The 20,227-nt window shown below is 58.5% G+C and overlaps 2 protein-coding genes across 2 annotated transcripts; both read left to right on the forward strand.

Moving 5' to 3' along the window:
• The first annotated feature begins 10,484 nt into the window (after nt 1–10,484).
• On the forward strand, nt 10,485–11,619 carry LOC142088560 (SLC35A4 upstream open reading frame protein). Its single transcript, XM_075163981.1, has 3 exons — nt 10,485–10,529; nt 10,646–10,744; nt 10,907–11,619. The coding sequence occupies exons 1-3, from the start codon at nt 10,515–10,517 to the stop codon at nt 11,102–11,104; spliced, it is 312 nt and encodes a 103-aa protein (XP_075020082.1). The 5' UTR covers nt 10,485–10,514; the 3' UTR covers nt 11,105–11,619.
• A 72-nt stretch (nt 11,620–11,691) lies between these two features.
• SLC35A4 (solute carrier family 35 member A4) lies at nt 11,692–13,655 on the forward strand. The gene has a single exon (XM_075163980.1). It carries the CDS (start codon nt 11,692–11,694, stop codon nt 12,637–12,639), a length of 948 nt encoding a protein of 315 aa, XP_075020081.1. The 3' UTR covers nt 12,640–13,655.
• The last annotated feature ends 6,572 nt before the right edge of the window (nt 13,656–20,227 follow it).

Raw genomic sequence — 20,227 nt, forward strand, 5'->3', positions numbered from 1 at the left:
TGTTACCTTCTGATATTGCAGCACCCCTACATGGATGTGATCCCTTTGGTCCCTCACAGCTCCCAGGACTTTGGCAAAAGGATGAGGTCCCTTGAGAGCTCCCATTCGCCCTCAGCCTGAACTTCCAGCACCAGGGCTCAGACACAGCTGTGACCATCCGCTGGGCCCCGAGGGGACTGCGGAGTCCAGGGGCCCAGAGGTCGTGACCTGGCCGCATGGCTGAGGATGAGTGCTGTGCCTGGGTTCCCTCCTGGTTCTACTCACAGCTTCCTGGGTGGCTTTGCCTGGAGTCAGACGCACAAAAGCATCCCAGGGGATGGTACTACCTCTGTTTGTGGATACTGGTGAGTCTCCAGCTAAGCCAGCTTCCCTGCCACTATTTTTCCAATGTGGGTAGGGTCCTCAAGTCCTGTCTGGACCTGTTGGCCAATGGTCTGGTGCCAAGTATGCAGTCTTTCTAACAGCAGGCTCAGGCTCCTTACCGGAGTTGTGGCTGCCCAGCCTAGCCATGGCCTTGCCGCATGGCTCCTGCCAGCAGCACCCAGCAAGCTGCTCCTTCCAGGAGCACAGCTTCCACTGGTCTGAGCGTGCACAGCCCGTGCAAGGGCTGTGATGCACTGCAAGAATAACAGAACCAAGAGGACAGAGCCAACCACAGCCATGGGGATCACGGCAGGGCGCTGGGTTTCTTATAATCCAGCTCTTTAACCACCTTTTCAAAAGGGCTCTGGAACCTGCGCAGGCTCCTGGGCAATAGGCAGCCCAAGGCCAGCGAGCGCCTGGACATCCTTCCCCTCACGCAGTGCCGATGTGGCAAGGCTCCAGGGATGCCTGCGAGCCCTATGAGCCCTGTAGGACAGTGTTTGCTGACCCTCACGGGCTGGTACCACTCTCCCGGCCTGGAAGTACGCTCTGTGCTGAGACCTTCTGCCCCCAGTGTGACTGAGGGATCAGCTACAGCTTATTCCTCCCATCTAAAGTCGCTCATGAAACAGCTCCAGTTCCTTCCCGAGCTTTCCTTTCCAAGATAAAACCGCTCTTACCCAGCAAAGCAGCCCAGGTGAATATCAGGGCTCCATTTTTCACACACATGGGAGAACATGGTGGGAGATGCCTCTCCCCAGCTCCAGCCCAGCAAGCTTACAGAAGAGATTTGGCTGCACATTGGTCTTGCTGGGACTGGGAATTGGAAACCATTTCAGGATTCAGTAAAACCTTAATCTGCAGCCTAATCTCTGGGTATTGCATCTGTGCAAAAGACAAACGTGACACATGGAAGGGCTGTAAGAGAGAGTTTGTGACAGCAAAGGCCACTGCAAAGAGCCAGTTCCTCTTGACCTGCTGGTTTGCAGAGGCGTTGGGGCCTCTTTGCTGAGGCCTCCAGGATGCGCTGAGTACCCGATGCTGCACTGGCCAGAGAAGGAGAGAGGAAAAGCTATGCTGCTGCAGGCGAGGGACCTGCTTGTGGCAGGACATGCGTACCGCTGGGTGCAGGGAGCAGAGTGCTGCACCCGAGGGGTGTGGCCCTGGGGCATGGACAGGTGGACATGGGTCCTGATCACCCACCTCCTGTTTCGAAACAGCATTCCCAAGGGTACAGAGCAAACACTGTGGGCACCTGCTGAGATTCAAGGTAAATGCATGGCATCAGGGATGAGCTCAGCAACACAGGAACAGCCAGAAGCAGCTGCGTGAGCAGCAAATCCAGCGCTACCCTGATCGGGAGCCAAATGTGCAGGGACTGCCAGGGCCGTAAGGGGTGATGAGCAGATTTAGGGGGCATCTTCAACCTGAGCCCCCCCGAACACAAGCTGTGGGGGACAGGAGCATGGCCCCAAGTCTAACCATCATGGAGAGGTGCCTGACACAGGGCTATGAGCCCCAGCTATTGGTTATCCCTGGAGCAAGCACAGAGCCACAGGGGTGACTCATGGATGGGCTCAGTGCAGCAGTGAGAGGTGGCTGGCACTGCTCTTGCCCTACTGTTTCCTCTCTCCACTGCTTCTCCACTTGGTGAGGATGCGTGGGATGAGGAGCTGAGCTTTCCAGCCAGCTCTGCAGTGGGACTGCTGGGTGCTGAGCACCCAGGCCTCAAAGAGCTAAAGACCAAGCCAGTCACAGCCCACCAGCCCCACCATCAGCAGGGTGGGCTTGCCAAACATTTTTGCCCAACACCCAGAACGGCTCCATAGCCTGAGAAGCTCTCTTCTGCCCTCAGGATGAAGGAAAGGCATTAGGGAGCAGCAGACCCATACCTGAGCCATAGGCAGCAGCAATGCCACCATACTTCAGCAAGGTAAGCTGAGCAGGCCCAAGGTCCACCGCCATCCAGTAACAATGAGGCAGGTCCAAGGCTGAGCAGGGAGGCAGGTTCACAGTCAGGGTCCGGGTGAGCAAGGCACGGAGCTCGGCACAGGACGGCTGCACCCTCCCTCCAGCCAGGGCTGGGGTCAGGGCTGAGCTTGGATGCAGCAAGGACAAGGCTTGTCACAGCTCTTCCTCACATCTTAGCTGTTTTCCCATCAGGTTTTGCTAGTGTGATTTGGATGTAAATAAGCCCAGCTCCTGTTCATTTGTAACCACGGAGTTAACCAGGTCGGCAGGCCTTTCTGAGGCACACTTTGGTCTTCTCTCCTTGTGGGTGACCAGAAATCACTATTAACTGCCTGCAGTGATCCATCCATATCCACCCTGCTCCATACAGCAAAGAGGAGACATTTTTTAACCTCAGGGTGGCTGATATGTGAGTTGTCTCAAAGACCCATTGCAGAGCAGGTGCTCGGGCTTTTACCATGAACTTAGAAAAACTGATCTTTAGTTTTTCTGCAAAAGATGCATGTGCCTATTACAAAAGTCTCTTTACTCCTGCTCTTGTACGTCTTCTCCTTTACATCGGATGAAAAACCATTGGTGCAGACTGCCCTGCCATTTGCAGGAATACAGCAACTGTCTGGGACAGAGGGATGGGAAGGATGGCAGAGTGCTCCCAAATTCTTGCCTTTTGGTTTGGGAATGGTGAATTTAGGATTTGATTTTATGGAAGTTGCACTCCCCTTACTGCCTAAAATCTCTCTGGACTCTGAATAGTTTATTCTCTGGAGGAATGTGTTATTAAAGATCACTGTATTAGAATTCCTGGGAATTTTCAGGATGACTACAGCTACATGGACCAATATTTAAAGAAAGGGACGGAGCTGAAAGCTGCCTTGTTCTCACTAGGTTCAGGATGAGAAGTGTTTTTGGCTCAGGAGCCAGTTCCAACCGACATGGCCATGGTGGACGGCAGAAGTCAGCAGGACTGTGGGCACTCATCACCAGCCTGGCATCAGGCACATGAGCATCCTTTGGGAGGGCAGACACGTTACCCATGAGACTGCAGTCTGCTGAAAGCAGAGCAGCACCTCTAAAGACCTGCCTTTCCCAGATGTCCTTTTGGATGTTTTAACTCTTACCTCTTTTGCACATAACTCCCAACTGATGCTGACATCTTTGTGACTCTGGGTTTAAGGCTAGAAAGGAGAGTTCCTCTGCTTCTGTTTTACTGCTGCATTTTGGAGTTGAGAGGTCAGTATCTGTATGACCCTCAAGAGTCCATCCCTGCAAATGACAGTAGTAGCAGACACCATCATTCAGCTCAGTGCTAAATAATTTCAAGAACTATTGGTAATTAAAAGATGCCTCGTGCCACCCAGCTTCCTGCCTTCCTGCTTCTTTAAATGGCACAAAAAAGTGCTGGAGCATCAGCAGAGAAATTTCCCTGCTGTTTTTTCTCCGCTGCTTTGGAGAATCAGGAATGGTCTCATTCCTCTGTTGGCAAATGTTTGCTTGGTGCAGGAGGACGGGGTTCCATGCTACCACTGTGAGCCGCTGATCTCCAGGAAGAGGCACTGGTCTGTCATTGCTGTTTGACCTCAGCAAACCTGGCCACCCATCTGGGCTCTGGTTTATATAAAAGATAGTGAACTGTCATCTTTATTGCAGTTACCTGCTTGTTTTAACTGCCCAGTTTCCACTGTAAATGTGTCATGACTGAACATACCAACAAACTGGAGTTGTCTGCCTCCTTCTGCTAATCCCCTCAAACAGGGGATGCAGAACTGCAGTTCAACCCACACTACACAGGACCTGCATTTCGAGGAAGAAATTGTTGCTCATGTGGCAGATGCTCACAGGAAGCAGTATCAGAGCAGCGTCGCACATCGCCACGGGAGTGACGGCATCCGGTTTGCTGTGCCTCTATGGCCCCCTGCTCTGCGATGCTCTCTGTGACAGACACAATGGTTTGGGAGCAGGAAATATCCTCCAGCTCTTCAGGGAAATCTCATCCATTTTCTTGCTGGTTTATGATGGATGTTGGCACCTCAGACTGCTGCTTCTGCTCCAGTGCTGAACAGCAAGAAAACTTTAAAAAGATACCTTGTGTTGCTCATCAAGAACAAAATGTGGCCCTTACTGCAAACTGGTTCCTTCAGTCTGGTGACTCTTCTTGGCTGGCTTCAGCAGTGATTTTTTTTAAGTCCTCTCAAACATGTCTAGGTATCAATTCCTTGGCATCCAGCATCACTTAGAATTTGGGGGTACACTGCTATTTGCCATGGGGAGATGACACTTTTTGTCCCCAGATTTAAGCCTTTGCACAGTTTCTCTAGCCCTTATGCACAAGACTGTGCGTAAGTCTCTGCTTTACTCAAAATCAGAAAAACTTACTGAGTCATTTAAATTCATTCAGTGTGTGGTGGGAACTGGAGTTGATCAAGTGCTGTACAAAATGCTTATGTACTCACTTATCATTATCAGCAGCTTACGGAAAGACACGTGGCTTAAAAGAAGAACAAAGAGAAAAGATGCCGCGTTCCTTGCTCTTGGCTATACTCTCACTTATGTGTGAATCTGAGCAGCTGATCCGGATGCTGGTTTCCTCCCTCTTGATCTTGCTGTCCGTGCTTGTGGGACCTTGGCCCTGTGAAGGCTGGTAAAGAGAGTATTCTTATAATGCTGGTGGTTAGTGACTGGATCATGGAAAATGTGTCAAGATTTCTCTTTTTTGCTTACATTCCTGGTAACTACTGTCTGCTGAAGTCTTATGCCAAGTATACACCTTGGCTGTAATATTTCTTTCTAATGAAAGAGCCAGAGTCAATTTTGACTCTAGAAATTCTACGCAGTGGCTTGAATATAATGTTCGTATTAACAAAACAGATTGTCTAGAAGACCCCAAAACCTGACTCACTGTAAGGCCCTCTCTGGTTCTGAGAGGCAGGAAGTGTTCTCAGCTTCGTTTGTGCTCCCACCCTTCCACTCCTGGGAGCTACAAACCCATCCTGAAACTTGGGCCCTGAAGCCTTTGGGCAGAAACTTTCTGATTGTTTGAAAAGGTCAAATTATGGAGCCTTGCAAATGCAGGATGCTTCTGTATCTGGGGCAGGAGGGGAGAAGAACCCAAAGGTAACTATTTTGGAAGTTCGACAATAGCTAAAAAGATTCCCCACGACCTACTTTTATTTGTGTCCTTAAATCTTATATCCGTGTAATTTCTAAAGAGCAGGTGAGTCTGGTTGATAACTGTGCAGGTCCAGAGCAAAGAACACTTTGTGCATGATGCTGCTTTACAACGAGCTTGTGCAGTGGTGGTCGCTTCATGAAGCTGAAATAAAACAAGTTACTGGCAGATAGGTGTGCATGCCAGCCAGGGAGGGTCATGTGCTTCGATGGAGAAAAACGTGCACGTCGTCTTCTGCAGAAAAGTGCTTGTGAGGTTGGTGATGGGTACACCTTTCATGAGGAAAGAGCTACAGGAGGTGAGCAGCAATGACTGTTCAGTGGACTGTTCAAGACTGTTCAGTGAGGCAATGCTGCCCTCAAGTGTTGCTTTTTAGCAATATCCAAATTTTCAAAGTCAGCCCTGCACTGTTGCACTTTTCAAGTTTTGCTCCAAGAAAGACCCTTGCAATCACACTGATACTTTTTTCATCTTTCATGTAGCAAAAATACTGCTTGAAAAGTGGGCTTATTTGAAGTGGCTGAGGAAAATGGCAGGTTCACTAACTTCACACCTGTCTGCGGTTAACGTTTGGCATCCTGCAAAGCAAGGAAAACAGAAGCTCAGCGGTTCGGCTGTTGGCCACGGTTGGACTCTCACATCTCTCAGACTTAAACTGGCTATTAATTAACCACCTCTGCTTCGTGCTGCACCTGCTACTGACTCCACAGTCCCTTTCATTTCCTTTTCCCAGTGGCTCAGGGGGAACAGTATAATATATATGGGGGGTGCATATAAATTGAGAGCCAGCAGCTTGACAGTCCAGAAGCCTTCACAGGGCTGTCTCAATGCTCTTGCACGCTGCCTGTTTTAATACACAGCTTTGCCTGCAAATTCACACCTTTAAATCCTTGAGCCTTTAAATCCTGGTGTAGCATCCATGGGTGTAACATATACGTAAAACCAAACATTCCAATTTCCAATTAAATTTTTAGCCAAGCATCTGAAACATGCATTTCTCACAATTCCTCAGTCTTACTTGTAGTTCTGTAGTGCCTGTTTCCCAAGCTGAAAGCGCTGCAGTTTGTGTTTCGCTGGCACCTTCAACGGATGTCAGACCGAGTATGGTCCCCAGCACAACTGTGCGATGCTTAGGTCTCACAGAAAGGTGAACGGACAAAGAAATGGAAAAACAACTTAAAGCCCCAAATAGGGAAGAAGGGCTATTTCTGGGTGCCAGTTTGGGGTCACAGGTGGCACAGGGCCCAGCTCTGAACTGCCAGCTCTAGCCTTTAGATAGTAACTTCAAGGTGTTAGTTTTAGGGAGTCATTTCTGTTCTTCCCTCATCGATTTTGTTCTGGCCTCTGGTGCTGGGGTCTGCAGTAAGAGCAGGAGCCAGCCAGCGCAGCCAGCCTGCTGCTCCCATCACAGCTGAGCATCCCCCCGGACCTGGCTGGTATGGCACGAACCTGTTCAGGGCAGGAGTGACCTGGGTAACCACAGCAGACATGGATGCAGACAGGATGCTCCGAGTCACCACCTATCCCCAGCAAAACAGCACTGACATCTAGCTGCTTCAACCACTGCGGAAAGAGCCCACAGTGTTGTCTGCACAAACACACATCCTGCTCATGAAAGGGAGAGGAAGAGGGGTTAATTAGGTTGGGACATGTTTTGTCTCTTTTTCCTGCTTCTGATACTGCCCTGGGCTGGACGCAGCCTCCTGAGGCCAGAGACTCTTATCTCCGCCCTGAAAGCAGCAGCGGGAGAGAGCCGAGGGGGATTGCCTCCACCCCTCGCTATTGGGAAAAGGATGGCTGTCTTGGTACTATGGCCTAGGACCAGGAAGAGGACGGGAGGGATCTTGAGCCACAGGATGAGGCACCACACTTGGGACCAAACACATCCTCCCACTTGTGCCTGACACCAGCCACAGGACCAGTCCCTGGAGCCTCCAGCGCAGCGGTCCGCCAGGCCCACAACAGCACCTCAAGGTGAGGGCTTACTACGAGAGCAGGAGCAGAGACGGGATGAGACGCAGACTCAAGCCCTTAATATTTTGGTACAGATCCCTACACTGGAAGCTGCTTGCTACCTTTCTGTGCTCTACACCTCCCTAGGCTGGAGCTGCAGTAGCACACATTCAGCCCGAACACTTTGCAGATAGCGATCCCCGGGGCTCAGCTCCCCTTCACCAGGGACAGCACACCCTCACCCGAGGGCTGCCCTATCTCCTGCATGGGCTGTGGGGACAACATGCTCTTCCTGGCCAGCCCTACAGGGTGAATCCCCCCCTCACCTGCACACACATCAACAACTGTTTGCTACCCTTGGGAGGTCACCTTTGGTGGCCCTTGGCTTTTCTCTGCTGGCCTGGAGTGCCTGGAGGCACTGCAGCACACACAGACAGAGAGGGGTCCCCAGCTCTGTAGCTTCCCAGTGCTCCCCCTTTGAGGGGAACATGGAAGGGGTGCTCAAGTGGTCCTGAGAGGGGATCAAGTCAGAGTTGGTATTTATTAGACCTTTAAGAAGGTCCATGACAAGACCATTAAGCACTTGCTATTAACAGACTCAAGCTGGTACCAACTACAGATAACCAGCCCCACAGGACAATCACTGACTCACAAGGGTCACTCACACCTGCTCGGGCAGCAACAGCTGGAAGCCAACCCCAGCTGCTCCCCGGAGTGGAGTGTTGCACTGACACACCAGAGTCCACCAAGAAGGTGCTCACGATGTCCCTCAGAGGGGCTCTTCTCTCATCAGATGCTTGTATAAAATCCTGCTGTGTGTAATGGACCCAGCCCAAGTTACATGACACCCCCAGCAGATGCTCACCTGTGCCGGCAGCCTTGTGTTCTCCTACGCTTACCAGCTCCTGTGGATTCAAAACCACTGCCAGTCTCTCATCAGTTCTGGGGGGACTTTCACAGGCTGCCTCTCAGCATGTACTTCTCCTCTCTGGCCCGCTGTTCTGTGGTAGCTATTTCTCTGTCCACACCTACAGCATCTGGTCACACAAACTTACACAGCAGGGCCCTTTGAGACACAAGAGTCGACCCATGTGGGCCTGAAGGCATGGTACCCTACGACGGCACCACATACTGACCAGCTGCCACCCAGGTCACAGGGGAATATCTTCTCCCTCTTGGGCTGGCAAGAGAGAAATGGTCATCGATTTGTAAAATACCCTCACTGCTATGAAGGACAAACCAAGCACCATGTCACTGCTCACGAGCAGGGCAAGACGCCACTGTCCTCGGGGCACACATCTGCACCGTGGTGCCAGCCGATCCCCCCTGGCACGGCTGCAGGCAAACTAGCAGAGATCTTCTCAGCCCGGTCCCCCTGGGGGGAGACCCTGAGGGAACAAGGGCTACAGATGGGAAGGTCCTGGCAGCCCAGGGTCACAGCTGGGCTGTGCCAGCCTTGACAGTGCTTCCTTCAAACCCCAGCTCTGGACTCTCTCTCACCCAGCTGCCTTCACTCCGTTTGGTACCTTGACATTTTCCTTCACGTCCCGTCTTCTGACAGCAGCCCCTGCCCACAAGTGGATCACAGCATCTTTGGGAGACTGCAGGTAGAGGCAAACAGACCAACAAGTGATTCCTTCATCCACAGCTCCATACAACTTGCTGTGACCTCAGCTAATTCTGAGCTACGCTGAAAAGCCATGGCACACCACTTGGAGGCATGAAGCACAAGGGCAGAGGAAGACTGAGGTTTCTGTCATCAGGGACCCCACTTACCTCCCACTTCAGTTCAGGCAGTGGGAGCAAGAGGAAAGACAGTGACTTAAAGGCTAGACCCAGCCTGCTCCTGTCCCTCTGTCACTTACCGTGCAGCAGATGTGACGTTCCTGCAGTGATCTCCACTTGCCAGAACCATCCCTGCCAGTCTGGCAGGGGAAGGCTGTTCCCACACCATACTGCGGTTTGTCCTCCACCAATGGACCAGAAACCAAAGGTAGCAGCATGCCATCATCACCTCTTCGTTGTAAGCCTCACAGGCCCTCCTGGTCATCTTCTGCTGCTCCCTCCCCAGACCTGAACAAACACTCAGCGTCAGGATGTGTCCGTTCCGCCAGGCTGTGACTGGGACCCCAAGCCCAAGGCAGAGCTTTGCCTGTGTGAGCAAAGAGGGCAGGCAGGGGAAGCACATGGCAACGATACGTGGGGCTGCTCCAACATTGCAGCCAACCCCAGCACCACGGCAGCGTCTTCTGGGACAGAGACAAGGGGACTCCTGAACACTGAGCTCTGACAAATGCTCTGTCAAGGCCTGGCAAGCCTCTGGGACTTCTCCCTGCCGGCTTGCCAGGCCAGGGAGGGGAATGCCCCCCACACTGCCCAGGGTGCATGCTGGGCTGATCCTCGGACCTTCGCAGCAGAAACTGCCATGCCTCCGAGAACACAGACACACGCGTGTGCACCCATCCTGTGCTGAAGGCCCCCATGCCCCAGCCATCCCAGGGCAGTGATCGCACACCCCCCCCCAGCAACTCCCACCTGCTCGGGGCAGAGCAGGGCCATGGGCACAGCAGCCGCAGCCCCAGGCCCGCCGAGGCCCTTCCCTCCCGCATGCATGGGCCAAACAGCTCCGCTTGGGGTCTCCTTCCCCAGCACCAGCCACCGCTCCCCGGGACCCGGGCCGCGCCAGCAGCAGGCGGAGTTCCCCACCCCGGGGGCCGGGGAAGGCAGCTAGGCCCCAGCAGGCGCTCTGAGGAGTCCAGACCGCGCTGGGGGCGGCCGTGAGGTCCGGCTGCCCACCGCGGGGACAGCCCCGGAGCTCTCGCTGCCCTACGGGGCTCGGTACCGGCCTCGGCCTCCGCCCCCGCACCCGGAGCAGGGCCGGCCCTCAGGAGGGAGGCGACGCCCCCGCCATCATGGCGGCGCCCAGCCCGTCCCCGCCCCGTCTCAAGATGGCGCTGGGCGGGCCGGCGGCGCCGGGGGGAGGGAGTGAGGCGTCACGTGCCTCCCCGCGGCCCAATCAGCGGCGGGCGGCGCCTGCGCGGCGGGCAGCGCCTGCGCTAAGATGGCGGACGATAAGGTGAGTCGGGCGGCGCGGCGGGCCGGGCCGGGCCGGGGCTGAGGGAGCGCTGGGCGGGTTCCTCGTCCCCGGGCGGTGCTTGCGGTACCGGGCCTCAGCCTGCGTGTCTCCCCCAGGACCCGCTGCCCAAGCTGAAGGACCTCGCCTTCCTGAAGGACCAGCTGGAGAACCTGCAGCGCAGGGTGGAGGACGAGGTGCACGCTGGCGTGGGGCAGGTAACGCGCTTCCCCCGCCGGAGAGGTGACCCGTGCGCCTCGGGGCGGAGCAGTCACCCGTCTTGAGGGGGCTTGGTAAAAAAAATAATCCCCGGGGCATGTCCCTGCTCTGCAATCCCTGGGCAAGTTCGCCCTGGCCTCACTCTTCACTCTTCCCCGCAGGATGGCTCTCTGCTGGCCTCACCCTTTCTCAAAGGCTTCCTGGCAGGCTACCTGGTAGCCAAACTTCGCTTCTCGGCCGTCCTGGGATTCATGGTTGGGACCTGCACAGGGATATACGCCGCTCAGAACTACGCCATCCCCGACGTTGAAAAGACAGTCCGGGACTATTTCAGTTCACTGAAAAAAGGTCGGGACTAGCAAGGAGCCCTTTGGCAGCGGTGACTGTAGGAGCGGTACTCCTTAGTTAGCAGGCACAGAAGATTCCTAGGGCTTTCAGAGGCACATCACGTACACCACTCTTTTCCACTGGAAAAGGGCTTACCACCACATCATCGCAAGACATCAGCGGGTCTGGTTATGGGGTATTTATTAGAGCATCGTGACAGCGGTGATCACTCCACTAACCCACAGTAGCTTGGAAGCATCGGCAGCCAACGGTTTGCCAGCTGCCTTTTCCCCTCACCTCTCTCCGCATGCCCCTGTGGACTGAAAGGCTGCCTGTGACATGTCGTCACGCTCACCACCCGTACGCCCTTCTGCCGAGCGCAACGCTTTGCCCTAGGAGCATGCTTTGTGTGGCTTCCTGGGGAGGCTTGTAGTTCTCTTCCTAATGAAAGACAAAACTCTTCTCTTCCGCTGCATCAGAAATGTAGCAGGTAGCATCCTGTTTTAATCAGGCTTATTAAATTCATGATATTTGGTCTCTTCTTGAATGTTTTAGGGTGCGAGTCTGTCTGGCCTGTCTGCACTGATAGCAGCTCGCCCGTGCTGGCCACCGCCTGAAAATGGTGATATTTGGTAATGCTGCTGGCTCTGCAAACCGGGTGCTCCGCAGGGGGCTGTGGGGACTGATGCTGGTCTTGTCTGTAGCCATATACGGCTCTCATGCTCCCCTCCTGACCCTGTGCAAGGTGGACGGGACGATCCCATTCAGCTCCGCATCCGTCGTGGTTCTTGTCGAGCTGACAAAACTGGTGTTCTCCCTCCTGTTCCTGCTGACCTGGAACCGGGAGCTGCTGGGAGTCGCCGTGTCGTGGCGCCACGTTGCCCCCTTTGCCCTGTCTGCCCTGCTCTATGCTGCCAACAACAACCTGGTGGTTCACATGCAGCTCTTCATGGATCCCAGCACCTACCAGGTCTTGAGTAACTTAAAGATCGTCAGCACCGCACTCCTCTACAGCCTTTTCCTGCGCCAAAGACTCAGCATGCGCAAATGGCTGGCGCTCTTCCTGCTGGTGGCTGCTGGGGTGAGCTACAGCTGTGGCGGCCTGCAGGACCCTGGCAGCCCCTCCCAGATGCAGCTGCACATCACGCTGGTGGGCTTGTTGCTGATCTCGGTGTACTGCCTGATATCAGGCTTGTCTGCTGTCTACACGGAAGCCATCCTGAAAACCCAGGCGCTGCCTCTCAGCCTTCAAAACCTCTTCCTTTACTTCTTTGGGGTCCTGCTCAACTTGATCGGCTACTTCTGGAGCAGCGCAGAGGGCAGTTTCTTGGAGGGCTTTTCCTCCTGGGTCGTAGTGATTGTGGTCAGCCAGGCCTTGAACGGCTTGATCATGTCTGTGGTCATGAAGCACAGCAGTAACATCACCAGGCTCTTCGTGATCTCCTGCTCTATCCTGGTCAATGCCCTCCTGTCCGTCACCCTCTTTGACCTGCAGCTCACCCTCCTCTTCTTCGTTGCCGTCTCATGCATCGGCCTCGCTGTCCACTTGTACTATGGGGTCACGTAGCTGCTGCCTTCCTGCCCCGCGTGCGCCAAGGCAGTCTTCAGTCGTTCCTCAGGGGTGTTCAGCGCTTGTGCTGGGGCCGGCCTTAGGAGCACAGCGGTGTGTGCTGCCCGTCAGCCTCCCCGCCCTACAGTTTGCCATCGTTACTGGTGGGTGCATGCAAGACCAGCAAGGGGCCCCCGGAGGAGGCGTGCTGAGGTGGAGAGTGACCTGTCCCTGTTTCCAGGGGGGAAGCTGGGCCCTGCTCCAGCCTGGCCAGGCTCCGTGCCACAGGGTTCCTGCGCAATCGGGTGTGCCCAGCCTCGAGGGTAGGCCCTGAGCGCCTTGGTCATGCGGCGTATCGCGTTCTCAAGCTGCTTCCCCGCACCAAAGAGCGCACCCCTTTCTTGTGCCTGTAAATGCTCCTGCTGTGATCAGCTCCGCCCTGCTGCGGGCTCTGTGCGCGGGCAGCCCTGCTGCACGATCGCAGCCAGGCCAGCGTTGGTCTGACGCTGTTTCGACTCCCGTGGATGGTGCTTCCCCGCGTCAGGGGGGCCACGTCCATCCAACGTGCCCAGCTGATCCCCAGCCCTTGGCTTCAGGGGAGCCTCGGCACTGTGGGAGGTGACTCCCGCTGGCCTGTGACCCCGCTGAGCCCCTAGTGAGGTGGGGGAGGGGGTTCCTCCTTCCGGGTCTGTAGAGGTACCAGGCGTCTGCATGGGCTGGGTGCTGCTGCCTGCACAGCCTCGTGCCACGGCCGGAGGCGTTTCTCCCACCTCTCTGAGGTTTCTCAGCCCACCCCTTGCCCCAGCCCCTGGCTGAAGTGCTGCTGTCCCTAGGCCCCACTTCCCCTTCTCAGGCATGGTGTTGCTGCTCCGTGCAGAGCAATGGGGAATAGGGGGATGTGAGAACTGTTTCACCTGCTCCCCAAAACGGAGACAGCACCTGAATTTGTACCAGTGCTGCGGCTAGTGAGTTCCTGGCGGGCAGAAGTCACCGCTGGCTCTGGACCGGGTTATTAAAGTTACGGTTCAACAGCATGTGCGTGTCTGTCCTCCCTGCAGGAAGGCATCTGTTTCGCTTGGCAGAGGTTTGGGGGCCAGGGGATGTCCGAGCCTGACGACACTCATCAGTGAAGAGGCACCAGCTTTATTCCACGTGGCAGCACCCTGGGGTTCACCAGCCCTGCCACCGTGCCCGCTCTGCTCCTGCTGCAGGGCTGTGCCCGAGCCTGTGCTCCCGCAGGCACGTGCCCAGCGGCAGAGCAGGGTTTTCCCCGTGGGGCAGAGGGGTGAAGCGCTCCCTTCCTTCTGCCAGCGAGCACCCTCCCGGGGGCCAGGTTTCTGCGGGGAGCAGCTCTCTGCAGCCAGAGCAGGCAGGACGGGAGGCCTTGCCCTGTGTAACTGCTTTAGCTGGGGCTGGCCGTCCCCTGGCTGGTGGCTCGCTCCAGGGAGGGGGGGTTGAGCTGGCAGGCACCCCTGCCTGCCAGGGCAGCAGTGCCCGCCACCCTGGGTTGCTGGCTCAGGGCATCTGTGTGGCGGCATCAGCTGAGCCCAGGCACCTGGCTTCCCGCGGCTGCTGGTTCTGCGCGGCGAGCTCCACGGCATCCTGGAGCACCTCCTGCAGCAGCACCCGGTGCCGATGATCCGGTGCCTTCCTCTGCCGGGCGCTGCTGGTCCCAAAGTGCCTGTGGGGGCACCTGGGGCTGGCTGGCACAGCCCCGGCAGCCTGGCGGTGTGTCGCCAGCCCTCCCTGCCCACCTGCAGCAGGTGCTGCCTGCAGGCCTGCATCTCCTGCCGGTGGCTCTGCAGCGAGGCCTCCAGGTCCCACTCGGCCGCCTCCCGCTCCCTCCGTGCTGCCTCCAGGCTCAGGCCCAGTGTGGCCGCCTCCTGTTGCCAGCGAGCTGTGTTCCACTGCAGGGGACGGGGACGAGGACAGGGTAGTTCTGGGGTGTCTCTGCTCCCTGGGGCTGCCCTGCCCTGGGAGAGCAGAGCCAGGGAAGGAGGAGAGCCTGGAGCCCACGGTGATGGGCTCTCTTCCCATGCCCACCTCCCTGGTCGCCTCCCGGTCTGGTGCTGCCCCGTCCCCGAGCTCTCGTTGGAGGAGCAGGCAGTGCTGAGCCCGCAGCCGCTGCCTCTGTGCCTCGGCCAGGGCGTACTGAACTTCCAAGGATGGGCACGGCTGGCGCTGGCTCCCTGCCTGGCAGAGAGCAGAGCCGGCTCGGACAGCCTGGCAACCCAGTGCTGCCAGTGCAGAGGGCTGCAGGCCCTGGGTGCTGCCCCTGCCCAGGAGCAGCAGCCAGGGACCCAGTGGGCTCCCACTCACCGTGTCACCCCCAGTCCGTGGCCACGGCTGTGGCACTTTGCTCGGCGAGGGCTCCTCCAGCGAGCCCTGCCCTGTGCTCCCCGGGGCTCGGCTGTCCCCTCCCTGGCTGCTCTCGCTGTTCCTGGGTGGGGAGCGGGCAGGAGAATGAGCGTGACATGGCGGGGCTGAAGAAGCCAGTTTCAACGAAGGACTGAGGCCTCTTCCAGCCCCTGGAAGCTGTTTCCCACCTTGTAAAGCAATGCTCCGTGCCCACATATCAGCCACGAGGCGTGGGGTGCGTGCCTGTCCCCACGCGCTGGTCCTGCTGTCTCCAGGCTGGCACCAGTCAGGGGTGTTTGGGTCCCAGGCTGCTGGCCCGGCGCTGTATTCCCTGCAGAGACCCGGTCCTGTGGAGCAGGAGGAGACGTTACAGGGACGCAGCCAGGATTCAGGGCTTCTCCTGCACCTGGGTTGTCCCTGGGTGAGGGGGCCATGGCTGACCTGTGCCACCTTGGCACTGGGCTGGCACATCTGACTTGTCCTGACCACCTCGGCCGCTTCCAGCTTCTTCTCCCACTTTTGGCTCTTCAGCACCTGGAAAGAGGGGCTGGGGGTCCTTGCTGGGGTGCTGGAGACCTCCAGGCATGGCACAGCTCCAGGGACATATCCCACCCGCACCGTCTCGCTCCCCAGGCAGGCAGCCCCCAGCCCCTGCCCTCAGTGCCAGGCAAGGGTCTTGACGCCCGGACAGAGCCTGGACCTCATCTGACCGGGGGGGATCAGTGCCATCCTGGTCCCATCTGGTGGCCAGGGTCATTGTCCCACCTGCAGCTCCCGCAGGGCTCTCCGCAGCTGGGCCACAGCCATCTTCTGCTCGGGGAGGCCAGCTCCAGCCAGCAGCTCTGTCCGCAGCCCTCGGATCTCCCTTCGACGCGCCACGACCTCTTGCGCCGGGTCCCAGAGGGTGGCCGAGATCGTCTTGGCCAGCCCCTTCACCCACTTGGCCAGCCCCAGTGCCGCCAGGATCTCTTCTCTGGAGGCGTCTGGGAGAGCAGCAAACCCTGGGCAGGGGCCATGGGGGTCCACCAGCACGGGGACATCCCGGTGCCTGGCACAGGGTCAGGGCTGATGGGGATTAGCCCCCTCTTTCTGCCCCCGCCTAACGCACCCTGTTCCAGGTCTGACAATGGCTTCTGACAACGGCAGGGGTCCCCGGGCAGTGGCCAGGGACCGAGTGCCAGGCGTGGGGCAAGGTAGGGGGGAAACCTCAGGGAAGGGGCACCCCAAAGCAGCGTCCCAAGGGCTACCTGGCAGTGTCACGCACAGCAGTAGGAACATCAGGCTGTTCCCCTCCAGCAGCCGCTCAACGATCCAGGGCAGGCAGCCGGTGACAGGCGGGGGGTGGCCGGCGGCCGGTGCCCTGCATATGGGGCGAGAGACACCCTGGTAGAGGGGTGGGGCTGGGACCCACACGGCCGGGCAGGCTGAGCCCCGACCCACGAGAGCCCGAGGGTGGGTTAGCCACGCTGGGAGCAAGCCCACATCCCTGGGGGGTGCTAGCAGCCCCTTGGCTCCCAGCCACAGGCTCCCGTTGGGGTGTCCAGATCTTTCCTGCTTCATCTCTGGGTACCGAATCCCCCTCACCCTGCAACAGGCACGGTGGGGGTGCCAGAGAGGGGACCCCGCTCAGCCCCAGCGCAGAGCTGCAGCTCTGGTACGTACGGCTCGGGGCAGGGCCCGCCGGCCCCGGGGGATGCCGGGATCCTGAGAGCTGAGCGCTGGAGCCTGCCGCCCTCCAGCTCCTGCTCCACGGTGAGGGTGAAGAGGCTGCTGGCACTGGGGAGAGGCCGGCGTGCGAGTGGGGCTGCAGCGGTGCCTGGAGCCAGCCCCAGCACCCCATGGCCCAATCCTTCCTGACCCTGCGGCATATCGTCTGAATCTCTCACCCCTGCGTGGCTGAGCACCCATCTGCGGGCACCCATCTGCGGGGTGCCAGAATGGCACCCAGCCCCTGGGCATAGACACTGATGGCAGCTTGGGCATCGGGCACGGCAATTTCCATTGCCTCCTCCACCATCCTGGAAGCAGAGAGAGACAAGAGCGAGCAAGGAGGGTCACATCCACCTGCCTTCTGAATGCCCAGGCCCCCTGAGGGATACGCCTGGCTGTCCCCTGGCTGGGCACCATGCTCCCTGCCCAGCCCCATGCTCGATGTTGGGGTACCAGCCCCCCAGGAGTAGCTGCCCAGCCATGGGGTATCAGGTACCTACAGGCCCAGGGGCGTGACATCCATCACTTGCAGGGCTTGGCCATCAGGACGGAGCAGGTCCCAGGCTTTCTTGGGGGCACAGACCTGGAACGGGCTGCGTTAGGTGGGGGAGCAGAAAGAGGGGGCTGCTGGCATCCCGCACTCACCAGGGCCCCCAGATTGCTCGTGGCCCTGCACAGGTAAGGGCTGGGGAGAGATCTCAGGGTCACGTCCAGCTTTTCCAGGGAAAGACAGAGCCTGGGGAATGCCAGACCGCTGTGCAGAGCTTGGCAGGTCCCTGGCAGCATCCCGGAGCCAAAAGGCAGTGCCCAGCCTGGTGGCAGGAGCTGACATCGCTCCTGTGCCAACCAGGCGCACGCTGGAGGGACCTTCAGGCCACAGGAAGCAGTGGCTGGCAGGAAAAGTCCAGCCAGGTGGTGGGCAGGAAGGTGTCAGAGGGCTCCCCCGTGCCCACCATGCTGCTGGAGCCTGGGAGACCCCCCGTGGGCAGCCCAGGCTTCCCACGCCTGGGAAGTCCTGCAAAGAGGTGAGAAAGCCCGGGATCCGAATGTCTCCAGCCCCTGGTCACCCTCCAGCATAGGGGACTGGATGCCAGTACATGCCCCTTGGCGCAGCAGGGACTGGCCAGCGGCAGAGGGGAACGGGACCCCCACCCCAGGGTATCCTGGCCAGCCCTGCTCCTGCCCTACCTGGACCAGGCTGGCAGTTTGCAGGCTCTGTGCACCGCCCCCCATGGCCTCCAGTTCTTGGAAGACGGTGTCGATCACCTGGGGACAAGCTGGGTCAAGCTGGGAGCCGTTGGTTCTTGGCACCTGTGGCTGGGTCTCACACCCATACCAGCAGGACTGGGGTCAGCTGGACGACCTGGGAGCCCAGGACTGTTGCACTGTCACCTCTCCTGTCACCTCTCCCCTGCCATGCCCTGTGCCCTCACCTGCCAGATGATGCTCTGGAATGGCAGCTGGGTCCCAGGGCCATGGGGGTCCCACAGCAGCAGGGACGTGGGGAACCAGGGCCAGCTGGGGTCTTGCCAACTCCAGGACCTTCTCCTGATAGGAGAGACGTAGCCAGCAGAGCAGGGGTGGCATGGCACAGCCGGCATGGCACAGCACGGGCAGCGCGGTGCAGATTGCCCAGCACAGAGGGCATTGGCATGGATCGGACAGCACAACGCAGGTGGTATGGCAGGGGTAGCCCAGCACGGGTAGCCCAGTATGGATGGCACAGTGTAGATGCACAGCATGCGTGGCATGGCATGGCATCGATGGTATGGCACAGTGGAGCACAGCACACCAGAGAGCATGGCACGGGCAGTAAGGCACAGACAGCGCGGCAGCCACGTCCCAGCACCCAAGAGGAAACAGGGAAGGGGTAAGAAACACCAGCAGAGCCACACATAGGACCAAGCCCCGGGTCCCCGGCACAGCCTACGGCACCTGAGGAGCTGGCAGTGGTGCCCAGTGCCTCTGGGACCACAGCCGGGTGTCCCAGCCCACGGCTCGGGCCAGCACGTCCTTGGGTCCCCACCCCCTGGCTGGGGACAGGAGCGCAGAAGAAGGACTTGGGGCCCCCAACACCTGTCCTGCATCCAAGCGGAAGATGCCATCGACAGTCAGGCAGCTGTCCTGGCACGAGGGAGGGAGGGTGATAATGTTCAGCTTTCCCCCATCCCAGTATGACCAGTGCAGGCTGAAGGAGGGATTGAGCACACTGGGATGGAGATGGCGGGGGTGGCATGGAGGGCCTGGCACGGGCAGGGGTGAGGGGAGACCGCCAGGAGCCCCCCACAAGAGAGGGGCCCATAGGGGTGTAGGGCAGGATCAGCCCAAGACCCCAGCACCCATCTGGGTCCCGAGTGTGGCAGGTGGCTGGCACAGGGCCCCCTGCTCCTCTCTGGTTCCCTGGGGATCCTCATCCCCTTGATGCCCATGTCCCTGCCACTCTCACCTGGACCTCCTTCCCAGCGAAGAGAAGCTGCAGGGGGTCTTCGCTGCTGGCCGCCCAGCTTTCTCCCGGCCCTGAAAACACGGAGCATGGGGTGGTGTGGGGGGGTCACCCCCACCTGCCCCAGCTCTGTCCCCCTGATGCAGCCTGGGGCCAGGTCCCAGGGCTTCACATCATCCCTGAGCCCTCCTGCTATGACCATGGTGCTCAGAGCCACCAGGGTGGGGAGGATGCCCCCTCCCCATCACCACCGCCCAGGCCAGCCCCACCAGCGGTCCCAGTGCCACCACAGCTGTGGTTGCCGCCCTAGTCCGGTTCCCTGGTGTGGGGGTTCGGGCTGAAGGCAGGTGTCCCCAGCCCCAGCTCTACCTGCTGCCCGGCGGAGTCCCACAGCTGCTCGTACGCACCAATCCTGCTTGGCCTGCCGGCACACAGGGCAGAGGGGGAATGAGACGGGTCCTGCCCCACGCACCCGGCACCTGCCAGGAGCTGGATGAGCCCCTGGGGAGCTGGGCAGCGCCTGGCCATGCCGCACCGAAGGCAGGGGACAGATCCCTCCAAACCACCCTGTGATAGCCTCCACAATGGCACTCGCCTCCCCAGCGTCCACGGCTAGCTCAGTCCCGGCAGCCCTTCAGCTGCTGTTTCGGACAGGGCAGGGGATGGGGTTACACGGGGTGATCGTGTTCGCTTGCATTATTAATGGGTGTCAGGCACAGGCGTGTGGGTAGAGCCGGGCAGGGACCCAGTCCATCCTGGAGGCACCATGTTCTGGAGGCTGAGCCCCACTGGCCAAGGAGTCAGCGGGGCCATGGGAGGCAGGCGGGTGCTGGGACCCACTCACACAATTGGCATGCTCCTGGCTCCAAGAGGGACATCTTTGCAAGCTGGGGACAGGAGATGAGGGACCTTGGACTATCATGAAGGTTTTTCTAGGTACCAGAACAACCACAAACCACAGAATCACATTTATGGGAGATCAGTCATACCAAGAAAGCACAAAGGGAAATGCTGAAGTTGAGGATCTACGTGGTCTGTGGAAATGCAGGCTGTGCATTTGGACAGGACCAGGCACAATGAGGAGATGCACACGTG

Source organism: Calonectris borealis, chromosome 15 (genome assembly GCF_964195595.1).
Source record: "Calonectris borealis chromosome 15, bCalBor7.hap1.2, whole genome shotgun sequence".
NCBI classification, from domain to species: Eukaryota; Metazoa; Chordata; class Aves; order Procellariiformes; family Procellariidae; genus Calonectris; species Calonectris borealis.